The 17,705-nt window shown below is 54.0% G+C and overlaps 7 protein-coding genes across 7 annotated transcripts; 1 reads left to right on the forward strand and 6 right to left on the reverse strand.

The window, feature by feature from the left end:
* Positions 1-290: 290 nt before the first annotated feature.
* On the reverse strand, positions 291-1,550 carry CCOS01_09222 (uncharacterized protein; the record flags this gene model as incomplete). Its single annotated transcript, XM_060457381.1, has 1 exon — positions 291-1,550. The coding sequence occupies one exon, from the start codon at positions 1,548-1,550 to the stop codon at positions 291-293; it is 1,260 nt and encodes a 419-aa protein (XP_060312081.1).
* A 1,148-nt stretch (positions 1,551-2,698) lies between these two features.
* On the reverse strand, positions 2,699-4,531 carry CCOS01_09223 (copper fist DNA binding domain-containing protein; the record flags this gene model as incomplete). The annotated part of the gene is made up of 2 exons (XM_060457382.1): positions 2,699-4,322; positions 4,500-4,531. 2 exons carry the CDS (start codon positions 4,529-4,531, stop codon positions 2,699-2,701), a joined length of 1,656 nt encoding a protein of 551 aa, XP_060312082.1.
* Positions 4,532-6,108: 1,577 nt separating this feature from the next.
* CCOS01_09224 (uncharacterized protein) lies at positions 6,109-6,222 on the reverse strand (the record flags this gene model as incomplete). Its single annotated transcript, XM_060457383.1, has 1 exon — positions 6,109-6,222. One exon carries the CDS (start codon positions 6,220-6,222, stop codon positions 6,109-6,111), a length of 114 nt encoding a protein of 37 aa, XP_060312083.1.
* Positions 6,223-6,426: 204 nt separating this feature from the next.
* CCOS01_09225 (uncharacterized protein) lies at positions 6,427-6,588 on the reverse strand (the record flags this gene model as incomplete). The annotated part of the gene is made up of 1 exon (XM_060457384.1): positions 6,427-6,588. One exon carries the CDS (start codon positions 6,586-6,588, stop codon positions 6,427-6,429), a length of 162 nt encoding a protein of 53 aa, XP_060312084.1.
* A 1,797-nt stretch (positions 6,589-8,385) lies between these two features.
* CCOS01_09226 (coatamer subunit protein) lies at positions 8,386-10,905 on the reverse strand (the record flags this gene model as incomplete). The annotated part of the gene is made up of 1 exon (XM_060457385.1): positions 8,386-10,905. The coding sequence occupies one exon, from the start codon at positions 10,903-10,905 to the stop codon at positions 8,386-8,388; it is 2,520 nt and encodes an 839-aa protein (XP_060312085.1).
* Positions 10,906-11,959: 1,054 nt separating this feature from the next.
* CCOS01_09227 (uncharacterized protein) lies at positions 11,960-13,228 on the forward strand (the record flags this gene model as incomplete). The annotated part of the gene is made up of 2 exons (XM_060457386.1): positions 11,960-12,450; positions 12,979-13,228. The coding sequence occupies 2 exons, from the start codon at positions 11,960-11,962 to the stop codon at positions 13,226-13,228; spliced, it is 741 nt and encodes a 246-aa protein (XP_060312086.1).
* Positions 13,229-15,391: 2,163 nt separating this feature from the next.
* Positions 15,392-16,488, reverse strand: CCOS01_09228 (calmodulin; the record flags this gene model as incomplete). The annotated part of the gene is made up of 5 exons (XM_060457387.1): positions 15,392-15,426; positions 15,506-15,919; positions 16,178-16,193; positions 16,360-16,416; positions 16,486-16,488. 5 exons carry the CDS (start codon positions 16,486-16,488, stop codon positions 15,392-15,394), a joined length of 525 nt encoding a protein of 174 aa, XP_060312087.1.
* Positions 16,489-17,705: the final 1,217 nt, after the last annotated feature.

Consider the following 17,705-nt stretch of genomic DNA (forward strand, 5'->3'; position numbering starts at 1 on the left):
CGTTACATATCGTTCAAACGAGTGAGACGAGCGTGACAAGCCAGCAACTTTATACATACCGCCCCATTCACCTACTATCCCCTCTAGTAAATCATCGCTCTCACTTGAAGCCCGACCCGACCCTATCATGACCGCCGAGCCACCTCCCGAAAAAGTCATGATGAAGACAGATAGGGCGCATTCATCCAGATACCGACCGAACGGATACATATACTACCTTGCCAATCTACCCAGCCTGGATCCAGACCATGATAACATCCTCCCCCTTGACACTCACATCTCCCCATTCCTCACCCAAACCTCTGCTTCGCCAGCTCCCTCAACCCCTTCATGACACCCTCCTCCCGCTCCCGATACTCCCTAACCCTCTCCTCCCGCTCAGCAGCCCTCGCCCTCGCAATCTCCTCCCTCCTAACCTCCCGTTCCGTCTTCTTCCTCTCCTCCCTCGCCTTCATCGCCTTCAACTCGGCAAAGCTATCACCGCCGCCCATGAGCTCCTGCTCGCCCACCTCCGCCACCCCACCATCCCCACCTAACCCCTTCTCCCGAAACTCCTTCATCTTCTCGTTGACCGCCGCCCTCTTCTCGAGCTGCCTCTCCCGCGTCCCGGCCTCCGCGCGCGGGGCGACGTCGTCCAGCCTCTCCCGCTGCAGCTTCCTGTCCTCTTTCCGGGCCTGCCGGAGATCCGACGCCCGCGCCGAGCGGTCGCGCGCCGCTTCCTCGGCGAGGGTCTCGCGCTGCAGGGAGAGGTCTACCATGTTGGGGATCCCGGGGCCGGAGCGCTGGCCGGTACCTCGCGAGGTGGGCGGTAGCCTCGGTCCAAGATCGTCGTCGTCGTCGTCATCTTCCTCGTCGTTACGATCCCCATCATCCTCCTCATCAGTCCTCTCCCGGTTGTAATCTCTCTCCTCGCTCCTCTCCACCACCTCCTCTCTCCCCCTCCCATCAGAGCCCCGCGAAGGAAGCCCCTCAATCCCGACCTCGAGCGCCCTCTCCTTGGCAGAGACAAACATCTCGGGATCATACCACCCCTGCGACAGCTCCCCGCGGTTCCACTTCCCCACGAAACTCTTCCACCGACCCCTCACCTCCCTCTCGTCCATCTCGCGAATGTCCTTTTGCTTCTGCAAGTCGAGATAATACGCCAACAGCGGCCGAAACACCTCCATCTCCGACTTGCCCAGCTGGCGCGCCTCGTACGGCAACGACGCTGCCGCAGCAGCCGCCTTCTTCTCTTTCGAAGCAGTGCCGCCCCCGCTGGCAGTGTCACGCGGCCCATCCCGGTGCCGACGATGATGATGATGGCGTCGATGCCTGTGTCTCGAATCCCCATCCTCCGGGTCATCGCGGTCGCGGTCGCGGCGGCTGCCGCCGTCGTCTCTGCGGAGAGATCTCATACTCCGCTCCCGACGCGAACCGCCCTCGCCGACGGGTGACCTCCGCCTCACTTCGTCCCGGTGCCGTCTCGGCGACCTGGACCGGGAGCGGGTCCGTCCGTATCTCCGCTCCTCACTCCTCCGCTCAACGGAGCGCTCGTCGTCTCCGGCCATACTTCAGAGGACGAATTGGCGTTCAAATGAGTGAGTTACGCTCTCGAGCAAGGATGCGCCAAGTTGGGATGAGATTAAGATGAAAAGATCCACGATAAGGCACCCTCGTTTGACACACCACACGCAAGACCCCTCCTTGCCTGTTTGCGACACGTCCTTCTCGAAAGAACCTCGGAAAACAAGCTTTTCTCCTTGCTTTTGGGGTTCGTTCCCAAAAATGTGACAAGCAAGGTCGCACGTCAGATATCTCTTGACAAGGATGGCGACTGCTCTCTCCCCAAAGAGAAACTTGACAAAGTGAGGTAGTAGGTGTGTGGGGTAAGGATTTCTGGTCCGGACGTCGAATTGTGGCCGTCTCTTTGTTTGACCACAGTTTCAGGCTGCGAGAATCTGCCGCGACGGTGAAGCCGATCAGCCGAAATTGGCCTGCGCACCCAAAGGAAGGGGGGTGGCAATATTCGGAGGATGCCGAATGGGGTTGGCTATCCCAGGTGAATTTTGCGGCGGCAGGTAATGAAGAAGCTCGAGAGGTGAGGAATTGTAATGGTGCTAAATATCAAAGTACGGTACGGTAGTTGCAAGGTTGGTCGTTTGCGGTGATGTTGTTATATGAGAAGTCGACGTCCGTGCCTCCTGACGGCAAGGAAAAAGTTGGAGACTCCCCTGGTCTCGGGGCGTGGCTGCCCTGGGGACCGGAGCAGTGGGTACCCCAACTTCGGCGCCGGAAGGCAGCACACACCGTGCCGAGTTCCCCTCTCCTGCCCACGACAACTCCGAAAGTAATGTCTGAATTACGGCACTTGAGCCCGGGCTCTATCGTCTGTCAATTTCTAGCTGTCTCAGCCCAGTGTAGGTATTTCTCAGCTCATTCTTGACTTCACTGTGAACGGTACGCGAGGGAAGTGTTGAATAGTTTCTGTTTCGATTTCAATCACCGGATCGTCAAACGTTCTATGAACGAGTATTTATTCTATCAGTACTATGATGCGGCCAGTAGAGGGTATCGTTCCAAACACCGCGTATGCAACTCGAAAACGGCTGAACAATGCCGACCTTCCAAAAGACTCATTCGTATCCACCGTCGAGGGTAAAACATTCCGCAAAACCTAATCCTTTGCGGACCCCAGCTCGACACACCCGAACACCCCTCATCCTGACTCGGGCATGGGCGAGTTATTGTGTATCGAGCAGCCGAGGCACTGACAATCGTCGCCGCATGGACATGACGACGTCTCGCCAGCGCATCCGTCACCGTTGAACGGGTATGTCACGAAGAAGAAGTCGTTCGCCGATAGTGCCTGCTCTTCACTCAACACTGAGGCTCCATCGGAAGGTGTTTGCGGCCCAGCAGGAGAACCGCTGTTTTCGCCATTCGTGTGTGCATCCATTCCGCGGGCGCCAGTCCCGTTGGTCGTTGCCGTCTCCGAGTGCCCATTCGTGCCGTTCGTGCCGTTCGTACCATTCGTCATTCCATAAGAGTCGTCCAGCATACTTGTGTATGCAGATCGCACGTAGTCTTGTGTCGCATCGTTGTAAGGGTGAGCCGCGCAGCCCACACACTGGCAGCCGTCGCCACAGCTGCACATGTGTGATGTTGATTCGGGCATCATTGGGGTTGTACCATCTGGGGTAAAAAGCGAGTTCGGCATGCCGTATGCGGCCGGCGGCGGGATTGGTTGACCATACTGCTGCGCCTCCATCTGCTGCTTCCACTGTGCAGGCTGTAGCGGTGACATCCAAGACCCGTATTGAGGCGGATATGTGAAAATTGTTGGTTGGAAGTATGAGTTGAACATGCCTTGGGGCATGGCGGTAGGTGTCTGGAAAGGCGACATGGCTATGGCGCTCGACGGCGACATATGGCCATTCGACATGTGATGTACGTTTGTGTCTATCGCAGGTGCCTTGCTAGAGCAACAACCGCCCTTCTTAGGCTTTGCTTGCGTCTTGGGGCTCGAGCTGACACTAGAAGGCTGTGTAGAGCTCCCCTCGGCTTTGCTTGGCCCTGAGCAACATGAGCCACCCGTGCTGGTGCTCGTCAACGAGGGCGGAGGGGCGGGCTTCGGCGTCCCATTTGTCTTTCCTGAGCAGCAAGATCCCCCATTCGACGCCGCTGCCATCGGAGTAGGCGTTGTCACAGTCTGTGGCGTGTTGATGGCTGATGGTACGGCATTTGGCTGAGGCATCGACATCGCGGCTCCCGGGGGGAACAGGGGCGCAGGCATCTGCTGTGGGAACATTGGATACATGATGGGTTGGTGGAAACCGCCGTTAACGCCGCCCATCATGGTCATACCGCCGTACTCCATCCCATTTCTAGGTGCGGGCATACCCGGCATGCCACCGTTGGCTTGTGGCATGTGATTCGCTTGGGCCATGTCGTATGGCGGCAGTATGTTGATATTGGTGGCATCCATCCTCTCAAGGTTCACGGGGTCGAACGACTGCTTGCGGCTGGCCGCCTTCGGGGCAGACTTTTGTATGCGAAAGGAGGCGGCGGATGCCTTGGTCGGAGACATTGGCGGGACATCGCTCGCCGGCGATTCTGCCTTGATGACACTGGGTGATTCTGCGGGGGTTCCGGCGTTGCTGGAACCGCAGCCGCATTTCTGCTTTCTCGGGATGGCGGCCGTTACACTACCACAGCCGCAACCGCGAGAGGGTGGATGAGGACATGTGCTCAAAGGTCTGCCGGGCTTTCGAACGGGGACCATCAAGCGTTCATTCGCATGGGTGCATTTGGTGGAGCGATGACCACGGATGCATGGCTCGCTAGAGGGCGAAGGGTGAAGTGGTTAGCTCAGGGTCCTGCGGAAAGCGGGATGCGGGATTCCATCGATGCACACAGAAATCGCCAGTCATGGCCGTAGTATGGCGAAGGAAAACACGACGAGGAGAAGACGAAATGATGGAGGACAGGAACGGAAGGAATAGGACGCTGCGACTTACCAAGCCATCTTCTGGCCGTTGATGAGCGGCATGGTGGGCTGTGGTGGGGGTGGCTCTCAAGGTTGCTGTGATACGTGAGAGGAGGTAGAGATTTTGGCGATCTTCCAAGTTGCGGTAGTGTCTCCGGGCTTCTCTAAAAAGGTAATTGCAAAAGTAAAAGCTGCGATGAATGTCGCTCGCTCAGGCTTCGGCCCCAATAGACCTCGGACGGTGGGAGTGAGCGGCGGCGTGGAACATGAAGGCGGGAGCCAGCTCTCAAGGTGCGGCGGCGGCGTTCGTCGAGTCTTGGTTCGCGGTCGTTCCTATGGTTCGCGGTCGCTGCTGGTCGGTCTCTTTGGTGGGCTTGTTTGCGACGCAGGCAAGCAAGCTATGTATCCGGCGACGATGGGTGAAATCGGCTCAGCGGGCAAGAAAGGCCATGTGATGATCGAGCGGGCGCCGGCGGTAAGGTGAGTCGTCGGGGGCTTCCAGCGCAAAGCAAATCGGTAACGATGTCGAGGTGAGAAATGCGGGATTGCAAGAGCTGGAAATTGGCGAGAGAAACGAGCGGCGTTTCGAGCGTGAAGAGGTTTAAAGCTGCGCGCAAAGGCCGGGGGGTCGTAAGGAAGGGCAGGTTTCTGGGTATTGAATGAAATGGAAGTAGACGGGACTCTGAGAGAAGCGCCGGGTCGGCAAAGCAGTGGGATCGTTGCTACCTTTACCTTAGCTGCCCTGGTACCCAAGGTAAGGTATCCGTAGTGCTTAGTGTGTGGTGTGTGGTGGTCGGTGGTCGGTGGTCAGGGAAGACAAAGTCACAAAGGCGGGTTAGCAAAGGGCAGAAACAGCGACGGTCCATGGGAACAGGAAACGGCCCAGTGGACCGTTTGAGGTGGAAAGGACGTCGGCGTCGGGGGAGACTGGGTTTGGCCTGTACGAATAGTCCACTGCGACTGAGGAAGGAACAACACGGTCAACACCAGCAGCACCTGCTCGAGTCGAGTTAAGGTACCTTTGGGTAGGTAACTTGAAGAGCAGTCAAGGCAAGTCCCTTCTTTCCTCTCTCTCTTCCTCACTCCTTCTCCCGATCTGAATTCAGCAAAACACTCCTTCCCCCGACCCGAATTCAGCAAGAGGTACAACCATTGAACCACCTCATACAGGTAGGTAGGCACTTGCCTCCTCTCGGATAGCCTTGGGTCCCTGACCAGCACTAGCGGCCCCTATGCTCGATGTCCTACCTTGGTCCTTGGCATCGTCTAGTCCAGCCCAGTGTGAGCCTGTGAAGGTGAGTGAGTTCCAGTTCCGAGCCCCCCCCCCCCCCAGCCAGCAGCGGCAAGAGGAGACGCCCAAGAGAAGCACGAGCAGTGGACAGCGGCGGTGGGCGTGGGCAATGGATGGGGCGCGGCGGGCGGGAGGGGGGTGAGCGAGCCAGGTGAGGGACGGCATCCCGGTAGCGCATCGAAACAGCCCCACGTGCGGGGGGGTTTACTACATGCCTCGCTCGCTGTCCGCCGCCTGCTTCACTTTCTGCCTTGCTCGGATACTCGACGCATGGATGACAAAGATAGTTCAATGAGGGTACGAATGCCGTACAGATACCGAAATCTCAGTGCCCCAGTGACAAGTTTGCCTACATCAGTATCTGCGATGAAAGCCCGGGCGGGAAGAGGGGTCTGTCTGCAGCTCTCATCACAGACGGCATGCCATGTCTGTCCGTACACCCAGAACCACTGGACAGGTACATACAGTACACAGATACCCTTTCCGGCTATGCCACCTCAACCTCGTCTTACAATCCGAGCCCAGTCATGTCCATGGTCCCTCACTGCCAATCTCAATGCCTCATAAGACTTGAACATGGGATGATTTTAGATGGTCCTGACTATCCATCTCTCTTCTTCACTCTTGTTCGGAGCAAGCTTTTCTGACGGCAACTTTCTAACCAACTCTAAGGCACGTTATTCAACACGATAGCAGGGCCAACCCAGCAGCACCACCACCAACCCAGGAATTTCTGCATCTGCTTAAAACGGCAAGCCGGGCGCGGTTGGGACTTTACCTCAAGCCCGTAATCTATGGCCTGGACACGGCGCGCTTCCCACGTTGACATGGCGTTCGCCGCAGAAGCGTCCCGAGCGTCTATCTCCCTCACTGTCGGTGGGCTTCTTAACCAGATAGAATTACCTACCAGCACAAGACATGCCGCAACGCATCGGAAAAGGGAGAAATAAAGAAAGACGTGAGAGAGATGTGGCTGACTAGCAAGACAACGCTCCCGGCTATGAGAATAAGCCGCGTGCTCTCCCTTCTTCTGCCGGGATATGCTGCCCAACTTGATAAGAAGCTAACTCTAGATCGCCGTTTAGTACCGAGTTCCCGTTTTCCCTTTACCCTCCGTAACCCAGTCTGTCTCTTTACACAGTACATGAGAATATGGGAGCAGGCCCTCAGGGTCATATTTCTTCTTCACGCCATTCTTGCATCTTGACATGTCGTTGTGCCCCCCCATATCGATTGTAAGCTCCATCATCAGAGGAACTGTAAGATCATGTCAAGGGTCCAGACTCTTGAGATCCTGTGCGACCACGCATGCACTCACACTCACACTTACTCACACATTACGGCTGACCGTCTGACTGGGCTCATCCTCTCACTCCCGCGAGTCGGTGCCGAGTCCGCGGTCGGCCCAGACTCAGGCTCCCCCCTTCCAGGCTCCAGGCCGGGAATCAGGTCACCTACGAAAAGAAAGTCGGAACTTTTCAGGAAATTCATATTGCCTACTGTGCAAAGTACATCGAACATCGATCTCATGTACGACTTGAATCCGATTTCGTGTCTTGAAAGGTCTCGCCACGGTTCAGTAGTCCACTCATCCTCCCCGTGTTAGTGGTTCAGCCAACGACAACCCGCACGGATATCGCGCGCGCACAGGTTTCCCAAGGCTCAAAGCATTCCGAGAACCCCCATAAATGAATTCGTTTTCCCACGACCAGGCTCTCTACATCAGGAAACTCGAGCGCGGGGACAAATACATGGGCAGATAGAAAAGCGAAAAAAGGGCGAGGACTACCGTAAGAGGGTGGGAGCGAGCAAGTAAAAAAAAACAACCGACTACATACTCCACCGTCAGAGGCTCGAGAGGCAAGGGAAGTGAGCAAGTTTTGATTGGCCGGATCCGGTCAAGCACCACCAAAAATTCACAACGAGAAGGTCGTCGAACCAGACCACCCCTCTCTCTCTCGCTCTCTCGCCCTCTCTCTACGAGCCTACCCAACAAGAAACCGCTTCACACGAAGAATGCGTATCCATGGCTGTGCAGGAGTAGCGCTCCGAAAAAAGGTACCCCGTGGGTGGACACTTTGTAATGTAACCTGTGTGCCTGTGTCGTTGGCATTAAGGCGGCTTCTCTCTTCATTCTCCGCCGCAACTTGTGGCGCGGGGCTAGATATATGTTGCTGAAAGTGAGGAAGGGAGAGATCTCTGTAGAGGCAATATGTAGACGGCTCGTCAATTACTGCCCTCACCTCCACGCCAAGGTGAACCCGCCAACCGACGCTTCACTTATGCCGTCATATCTCATCCCTTTCATATATCCATCCGTATGGACTTGTCTGCCCATCACCCTTTATGCATTGCCATGCCGCGCTCTCTCTAAGCGGCTTCGGGCAGCCTAAACTTGGACCGCCCCGTCCTGCAGAAGCAGGACGGCTGCCATATCCCCCTCTCACATATACCCCGTCCCGCTCACGGCCCAGTCAAGACACATGCGTTTACAATACTATTCTTCAGACAAACCCAGGATCTTCATAGGGTGAGCAGTTTTTATCAATCGTCCAAGCCCGCCGTCTCGCCCCTGGTGTCGTCTTGGCCTACTTGAAGAACCAGCGCCTGCGTCCGCCACGCGCGCTTAGTTTCCCTCATCCGAATCCCCAGAGTCAGCAAACATGTCCACTGCTCTCATCCTTTTCCGAGGCTGTCCCTTCGGCTGGGTTGATAATTGCAAACGTCCGACAGTGGGGGCGTCGTCAGTCTTCGCGGCCTCTGCCGTTCCTTCTACCTTGCTGCTGGTCTCGCCTGACGGTGACTGATCCTTTGCCGTTTCGGTTGCGTCCTCTTCCATCGGCTCCCCCTCGACATCATCATCCACCATGGGCTCACCCTCCACATCCTCCTCGCTCATTGGTTCGCCCATGACATCGTCTTCTTCCATGGGTTCACCGGCAACATCCTCCTCATCCATTGGTTCGCCTTCGACGTCATCCACCTCTTTGTCAGCTGTTGACTCTGGCGCTCTCTGATCAAGGGTGCTCGTTGTGGCAACATCGGCGGCCGGCATCGAGGACTTCTCAACCACCTTCCATCTACCCTTCTTGGCTGCGTCATCTTCAATCTGCTCTTGTGTCTTTGAAGATGGCGGGTTTTCGAAAGTTTTGGCAAACAACTCCTGACTCTCCGTTGGGAAGACACACCAACCTTCCCAAAGGGTCAGGACTAGACCGACGCTTCGTTTCCACTTCTCAGCCCGCAGTCGGCCCCAGTTTAGCTTCTCAGCCATCAGCCCCAGACCCTCAAAAATATTGTGCTCTTTGAGTGCTCCTTCGAAGATTTGTCGATACCGCCAAGCACGCTGAATACCGCTACTAGAGGAGGCGGATAGTACGTCGCTGACAACGTAAAGGCCCACAAGGCTTGCACCGCTGGTGTCAGGGCCCTCCTTCTCGGTTTTCCCTTCCGGCTCAGCTTCAGGCGGCTCTGAATCGCCCCTTTGTCTTCCCTTCTCTTTGCCATTCGACTGAAACTCTGGGTTGGCCGCCGTTAATGCAAAGGGCTTCTCGACATTCGAGACGATCATGTCGACGACCTCTTTGGCACCCCGGCTTGCGTGCGTAAGCGCAAACGCTGTCACTCGGGCGACATCTCCTTTCCGAATCTTGGACAAAGTTGTGGGCAAACGTGATAAGAGATGGGTAAGCTTTGCTTTGTCGAGTGGGTTCAAGAAGGTAGCCTCTGCTTCAGGCCCCTGAGTCTGATTCTCGCGGTTTTCCCCGTCAAAGTCCTCGTCGTCCGAGGAGTTATACTCCGAGTCGGATACAAACTCATCGAGTTCTGTGACGAACTCGAATGGCAGGCCTTTCTCTGGAGCTTTCCAGGCATGGCTGCCGTCAAAAAGCGGTAGATACCGTCCCTTGTTACTCCGAGAAGATGCTCCTGTGACGATCTCCCATAATCGCCATCGGTACCAGATACCTCCTTCGCTGCGTGCGTCCCAAATCCAAGCCCATTTTTCCTCCCGTTGAACCTCGGGGCGGCTCATGAGCAAAGCCTCAAATTCCACGCCGTGCTCGAGAACCGACTCGATGGTCCTGTTGATGAGGTGTACCATCTTTATATCGTTTGGAGGCTTGACAGGCACGTGAAGAATACTGCTCCGATTGATTGAAGCACCGATATTTGGGCCATACGAAGTTGGCGGCGCAAAGCCTCGATGGAAGGCGTGCTGTGTTGTCGCGTTACCGGGTGCTGTCGGCTGTGATACAGGCTTGGCACCAAAAGGCTGCGATCCGGCGGATGTACCACCCAGAGTCGATGTTGTCGCGGTTGCCACCGTTGAGGATAGATGCCGGTGCAACGACAAATAACAGCCGTAACCCAGGTAGCGATTTTGTAGCGAGCTCACGACTGCATCCAGTTCTGTTGCTGGCGTGTCTGGCGATAGTGTGACAATGGCTACGGCGCATTTCTTCTCCGTGCCCGAAGGTCCCATAGGCGGTAAAATCTTGACGTGTTCAACATTAAGGCTTGTCGGGATCAATGACTTGATGAAGGCAGGCGATGTTCCAGGCGGCAGCTGAGAAAGACGCAACGTAGGTCTAGCCACTGCGACTTCCTCGGCTCTCGAGTCTGGTTTGGCTTCGTCCTCGTCGTCACTGTTGTGGAAGACCTTGGCGACCGAACTCGGTTCCTCCCTTTCCTCGAACCCGAGCCTGCCATCTCTGTCCCTCTCCTGCCGGTATGCGTCGAAGCCCCTCTTCCTTCCAAGCGAGCCAGGCGGAGGTCCCAAGCTTCCCGGACCGCTCTTGAAGCTCGGAGTAGGACCTAGACTACCAGGGCCGCTCTTGGGATTGGATGCGCCAAAGTGTCGCCTAGATGGTGCAGGTGCGCCCAACGGAGCGCCGCCGAACCCAGCCACCTTGGGCTGGGGTCTTTGTGAAGGCATCGAGCCAAACCGGCCGGTTCTCGGGTCGTCATCGTCATCGTGGTCGAAACTCTTGACAAAGTCTTGGTATACTGCGGCGGTCTCGGCAGCCTCGCGGGCCTTCTTTGCTTCGGCTTCGGCTCTCTGTTTCTCGAACGCGGATTGCTTGGATGGTTTCTGGAGCTTCGCCTCCACGTCGGGGAATTCGACGAGGTCTTTTGCCGATGACATCGCTACCGGTATAGCTGTGAAGCTTCTTGTCGCATAGTCAGAATCGATGAGAATCTGCCGAGTTCAGGAGGCGCGTGGTCGTAGACCGCAGTTGACTGTATTCGTAAAGTTGCAGAAGAAGTTCAGCGCAGCGCTCTGTAAGTGTGTCCGTGGACCTGTCGCGCCGTGCACTGTGTGCAAGAAGATAGACGGAAGTCTCGCACTGTTCTCCTCACTGCCACTTTCTGCTGTGGCTTGACCGACTTGAGCCACACTTTCCTGACTTCGCACCTTGTTGTACTTCACTCTGCGGTCTATCTCCACTTGTTGCCGGCAGCAGCATCCTGGCGACCGTCATGTCTGACAAAGTGTTCCTTCCGAGCGTAGCCATGGATGGTGTTGTAGATATAGACTGCACGTATCTGGAATTGATTTCTCGCGCGATTGTGGGCACTTGGTAGCACCATCGTGTGCAAGACTTGATGTAGAGGTCCACGTCTTGAGTATCGTGCAAGCGATCATCATTGGCCGAAGCGATGAGTGGGATCTGCTCTTGGGAAAACAATGGCACAGGCGAGTCAGCGCAATCATGGACCACAAGAGTGAAACCCTGGATCAGGGACATCACCAAAGCCCGCGAGGGAGTCCTCAGACGGCCACGAGATCGAGTGACCGCACCAAGCACTTTCATCACTTACCACTTGCACCAAACAGGTCTACTTGCTTATGGCGATGAGATGTTAAGTTCACAGCTTCTGCGGATGCTTCAAGCCACGAAGAACCGCTGTGGATGACACGTCATGGTGCGGCATGTAATCTAGGCAGTAGCTTATGGAAATGCGGTTTTCTCTTGAATATAAAGAAGGATGCACCTGCGACAGAACCTGACTCTTGATATCTCACCACATCACCTTCTCTGTCCCAGTGCTCTCGTAATAACGCCTGCCCCGAACCCCTTTCGAAGACGTTGATACTGACCGATACCACTAGTCCTTCCCTGGCACATATTCCTATACGTATACGGCAATACCGCATCCGACCAAGACGCCCTACATCGCACCCGTGCAATTACAAGATGGACGCTGCCATAGATCTCAACAACATGAACGCAGCCAACACGACCGACGTTCTTTCCCAGCACGTCCAGGAAGAAGGACATGGAGGTCCCACTCGTCCATTCGAGCTCATAGCCCGCACCGACTGGATGAGATTAATGTACCACACAACCTCTCAACGCGGACCGACACCCCCAAGCAGGGAATATCTTTTACCGCGGGTAGACAACATTGATGAATTCATGGAGTGGCGGGAAAGTTTTGTTCAACGAACCATATACTTCGACAATTGGTTTCTTCAATTCATTTACAGCATCTTTGACTTCTTCCGCCTCCAATATCGCATCTTGGTCACTCATTGGAGTGAATACTCAAGATGGGAGAAAGAGCGTATCAAGAATCCTTGGGGAAATTGGGAGGGTCAGATTGGATTTCAAGACGATTCCCCTGACCCTAAATGGAGGGCTAAACTTGTCGTGGAAGTGAAGGATATAAACGGGATGGATATGGGGTTCCTAATTCATCAAGATCAAGCCGTCTGGTCATGGAGAACCGAGCCACCACACGCGGCTTCCTTTTGGGATCAACCAAGACATCAGGATGTGGTGATTCCAATCAAAGCAGAGCCACAATGGTAGCCTGCACGGATCATGGGTAGTTTCCGGCATAAGTGCTGGCCTTCCTAGGGCCATACTCCCTCGTTCTTAAATGATTTCGGTCATAGATGAGCTTTCGGGAGGCAGGTAGCAGTCTACAAACAATAAATGATACTCCAGTCGATAACATCGTTCCTGTATTCTTTTTGAAAGCACCCTGCAGAGGAAGTTACGCCCAAAACTTCTTAGAAGGAAGGCTCACGCCTCTGACATGAGGCCTTGGTGTATTAGGAGTTTTCTGCTTGTTGTGATTTCGTGAACTCTTCTCTCTCCCCAACCACGTCAGAACAATCAAGGTAAGGCAATGATTGCAGACAGCTTCAATAACAACTTTGTCTATTTCTTCTACATTATGCTAACACTATATAGATGACACGACCAAGACTCACAATCGATACGTCTGTGGGCTCTGCCCACAACCGACCAACCTCCACCCCTTCGACCGACCACCCCCCCGTCTTCTCTCCCGCTCAGCCTCCCTCTTCCAGCACCAGTGTTGGGGCTCCCGTCCTCATCATCCACGTCCACCGCCCCGCCTCCCTCCGCGACACCCTCCGCCAGTGGCTTCGGCCTTTCCTCGCCTTCCTCCCCCCTTTCGTATCCGTCGTGGTATACCGACAACTCCTGGACTAGCCGCCATCCCTGGTGTTTTCTGTTTTTGCCCTTTGGGTTTGGTTTGTGTCGTGTTTTTTCTTCCTGCGCCGGCAGGTTGAGAGGGTTCTTTTCCCTTACTTTCGTTAATTTTTAACCCCCTTTTTTATATTTAACAGTACTTTTAAAATACCTCTTTATCCTCTGGTAATAAACGCTCAAATGAGCGTCATGATCCGTTTTCATTTTCCGAGGATACGAAATGAATAAGCTGGAGGGAGAAAGAGGGCCCGATGAACGACTGAGCCGTACTAGTCTCAAGCCTGGTCAACTGTAGACGAAAGTATAGCAGCAGACTGGTGGCTATCCCCTGGCAATACTGGACAAACGGCCAAACTTTATCCTCTGGTAATACTGTCTGTCTGAGCTTCAAACGAGGACAGGAGATCGGCTTTTATACTCCCGACCGGCTGGCCTCAGTGCCAAACTGCGTATATGCCTGGCTGATCCAAAGCCCATGGAAGCCTCTGAAAAAGAAGAGAAGTTTATTGGCGGGAGCTTTCAATCCTGGTTGCTATGGTTAGTTCTAGTTCTAGCCTTGGCTTCAACTACGTGCAGAAATCCTCCGCTGACACCTTCAATAGCCGTTCCTACATCAGATATTGAGACCGGCGTTATCTGTGGCTCTTCATGTTCAGTCTTGGTGCCGACATCGATATCCGCCTTCAAGATGAGACTCAGAATCTACTGCATCACCAGTCTTTTTGTACTCAATGTTGGCGTTCAAATTGACCATCTCTCTCGGACGGCCTCTATTTCAGCCTCTACTCCAGCCTTCTACTCGACTACCGCCACGCCATACGGCTTCCATATCTGCTTCTGCGGCGGCAGGATCAGACAGAAATGCCAGATGTTGTTCTCTGACAGTACATGTGACGTGCTTCATCACTCAACACACGCGGAAACAACGTGCTGACTGGCTTCGCTTTAGCTCTCCTACCGATTTGGCCGGACATTGTGGTATGAAGGACCATGAACAGACACGGTCCATGCATTCGTAGTCCACCAGCATTGGTATATTGAGCTCGAGAACACCGTGCTTGTCGCCTGTCACAAATTTCGAAAAACGCATTGAAACACGAAGAACGCAATGAGAACGCACAGCTTCTTGCGCTCATGGTCAGCCTTGTTGAGAGAATTACACCTGCTCATGCGAAGGCTCAATCACCAAGGGAGACAATCTCCATCTTACTTGGGGGACTTGGCCAGCAGTCATTCCTCCTTGACATTGGGGATCGAACTCGGTGGTCACTACGCCTACCTATCCTCAGAATATCCAGCACACCCGCCCTTCGGTCTTCTGGCACTCACTGAGAATGACCACATGGTTATAGGACAATTCCATTCTCAAGGTTCCGTGAAACAATCGGAGGAAAGTTGCTGATCAGTAGGGGGCGATGCCGAGGCCAAATCAGTTCGGAATATGCTGGGTAAAAGCAAGATGCACCAGTAGCTTGAGGGCCTTTGTACTAAGATGTGGCTTAAAGGGGCCCAGCTCTTGGTTTAGGAAGAAAATGCTTCTCGGAACTGAGCTGGTTTGAAATGAAGTGATAGGGTGTCGATGCATCACTGCTAAATAGTCGAGAAATCCTTGATCGACATGCATACTATTATTCACCCTGTAAGTCAGATAGACAGATGAATTCATATATCATAATCAACGCAGAGTATTTTTGTATCTCTGTGAGATCTCACTGCTGAGCAATGCCTATTGAACTTCGACAGGTCTAGGACAGAGAAATGCCATGATGCGCCGCTGTAGCCTGAGAAGTACAAGCTAGTCAAAGCGAGGTCGGTATTCAACATCCTCCAATACATGTAGCGTTACGACGCGACTCCAGTACAGACTTACCTTAATCATATGAAATAGTCTTTCTTCGCTCAATGGCAAGACCACTGGCACGCCAGGTTTGACGGAGACCGATCACGAGAACCAAAAATGGGACACGAGCTGTTGTTGTTGTCGATCATTCCAAGATCCCACTTCGTGAGAGTATCGTGATATTGAGACCAATCCCATAGGCCCAAAGAGAAACTAGGCAGATTTCGCTCTACCCACATAACCGGACCGGAAACCCAAAGAAACAAAATACTGAACGATGGATATCACCGCCAAGAAATCCACAAACCCCCTTTTTCTTTTCTTTACTCTCTCATCATGATCGAGGCGAACTCGTCGTCTATCGAAATGTAGAGTCAGCATTGCCACCAAGTCACCCAATAGTGAGGCAGAGAGGGGGGAAACGTGAAGTCTCTTACAGTCAATTGATCCATCGCCATCCTTGTCGGCCATTTGAATCATCTCATCAATCTCCGCCGCAGTCATGTTCTCACCGAGCGAGGTGAGGACATGGCGCAGCTCCTCGGCCGAGATGGTGCCGCTGCCGTCGCGGTCAAACACCTTGAAAGCGTTCTTGAGCTCCTCCTCGGCATCGCCGACCTGCACCTTTTGCGCCATCAAGTTGAGGAACTCTGGAGGAAAGTCCGTCAGCATATGTTCCATATGGAAGAGGGGTCTTGCGGAGGGCGGAGGTGATTCGAGCTCACCGTTGAAGTCAATGGTGCCGTTGTTGTCGGCGTCGACCTCGTTGACCATGTCGTTCAACTCGGTGTCGCTGGGGTTGAGGCCCAGGGACCTCATCACCTCGCCAAGCTCCTGGGCGGTGATGTCACCTGCAGGGACGATGTCAATTTCCGTTGATGGGATGGAGAAAAAAGTAATAGAGGTCTCGCATATCAAACAAGAAGTGCATAAAATGAAAAGAGCAAGATGAGATGGAAAAAAAGGGGTCTAAGCCAGATCCTCTCTTCCGACGCTCATCCTGCCAAAGAGGGTTCAAGTCGAGTTTCAATGACCCCCCAGTTTGCCGGTGGCGGGAGGCGAAGCAAACCAAAATATTAAAGGGTTCATGGGAGAACATAAAAACTAACCTGTTCCATCCTTGTCCTATTTTGCACAGGCAAGTAGTTAGTAGAGATGCTTGATTTGAGGTTTGAGAAATTTGTTGCGCAAGCTCTACACAATGCGCTGCCAGCCTGATGGAAAGGGGGAGTGAGGGGCATTGAGGCAGCCAAGTGACGGAGAGAGCTCGGAGGGGTGAGTGAGAACTTACGAAGAGGTCAAACACCTCCTTGTACTGCGCCCTTTGCTCCTGAGTCAACTGTGCAGCCTGTCAAACACACGTTAGCTGCAGCTCATTTGATAGTCTTTCACACAAGACTAGCGATCCGAATCTCACCATCTTTTTTTTATTATGTGGTTGTCTGTTTTTGGGTGATGGGATTTTGTTTGTGAAGGAAGATTTGGGTGAGTGAGAGGTGGTTTGAGACAGGGAAGACGGCGTGGGACAGCTGAAAGCGGGGATGCGACCACGAACCCCGCACGGTGTGGGCGGTGGGAAGAGCCATGGGATTCATACGGTCTTGGTACAAAACAAAGAGCCGTGAGGTAAGGAATGGTGGGCTGGGCTGGGCTGGGCTCGCCATGGTCCAGGTTGCATCAACGTTTCCTTGTTTAGAAGCCCAACGGTCATGATTAAGTCAGCCTTGTGGTGATGTGATATCTGACTAGACCTGCCTGCCGTTGCGCTTGCTGTGCGTGCTCAGGCGATGCATGGCAACCAATAGTGGAACGAGAAACCTCTATTTGACACGGTCCAGCTTAAGGCTTGGAGTGCCTGATTTCTGCTACTTGCCTGCTGTTCTCACTGATTTGCTTCCGTCTCCTTCAGCCTCGCAAAATATCGAAGTATTTTCCCGCTTAAACCGTCATAGATCAATCATTATCATGTAGATGACCAAAACATCAAAATGGCAAAAGTTATCAGGGGCCCAACCGCGATTCGAACGCGGGGCCTCGCCCATTCAAGCTACGCTGAAGGGTTTTTAAACCCGAAGGGCGAATCATACCTCTAGACCATTGGGCCTGATGTTGCTGGATGACAGTTCCCCGCACGAGCGAGCCTAAGACCGCGAGGGCGCCTGCCTGAAATCGTGACTGCAAAAGACAGGGAAGAAGGCAGTCTCCTGATCCAAGTTGGGGGACAGTGGCGGCTATTTGAGCTCAGCCCAACAAGCCCAGCGCACTGATTTCATTTCCCGCCATCACATTGCCTGCCAGGATGACGTCGATTATCTTCCGTCAACCATCGCTCATCGCCGAGGGGAGTCCAGGAACATCAACGCTCTGCTATGCTCACCATCGTCAATTGCCATTTTCCTCTTGAGTGAGAAGAAAACCAACATATCCACTCATCCGCCGCTTACATCGGAAAAGCCAAGCCTGTACAGGTTCAAAAACCACGCGACCACGTCCGTCTCGTACTGCCGCAACACCTAACCCACCGCCAAACCTTTCCCTTCATGCAAGTGTCGGCCAACCTGCAAACCAACCTTACCGATCCCGACTATTCCCAACTGGCGGAACCCCCCACCAACACCATTGACCTTACATGATGAC

This window comes from Colletotrichum costaricense (assembly GCF_030867565.1).
Source record: "Colletotrichum costaricense strain IMI 309622 chromosome Unknown Scaffold_9.1, whole genome shotgun sequence".
NCBI lineage: Eukaryota > Fungi > Ascomycota > Sordariomycetes > Glomerellales > Glomerellaceae > Colletotrichum > Colletotrichum costaricense.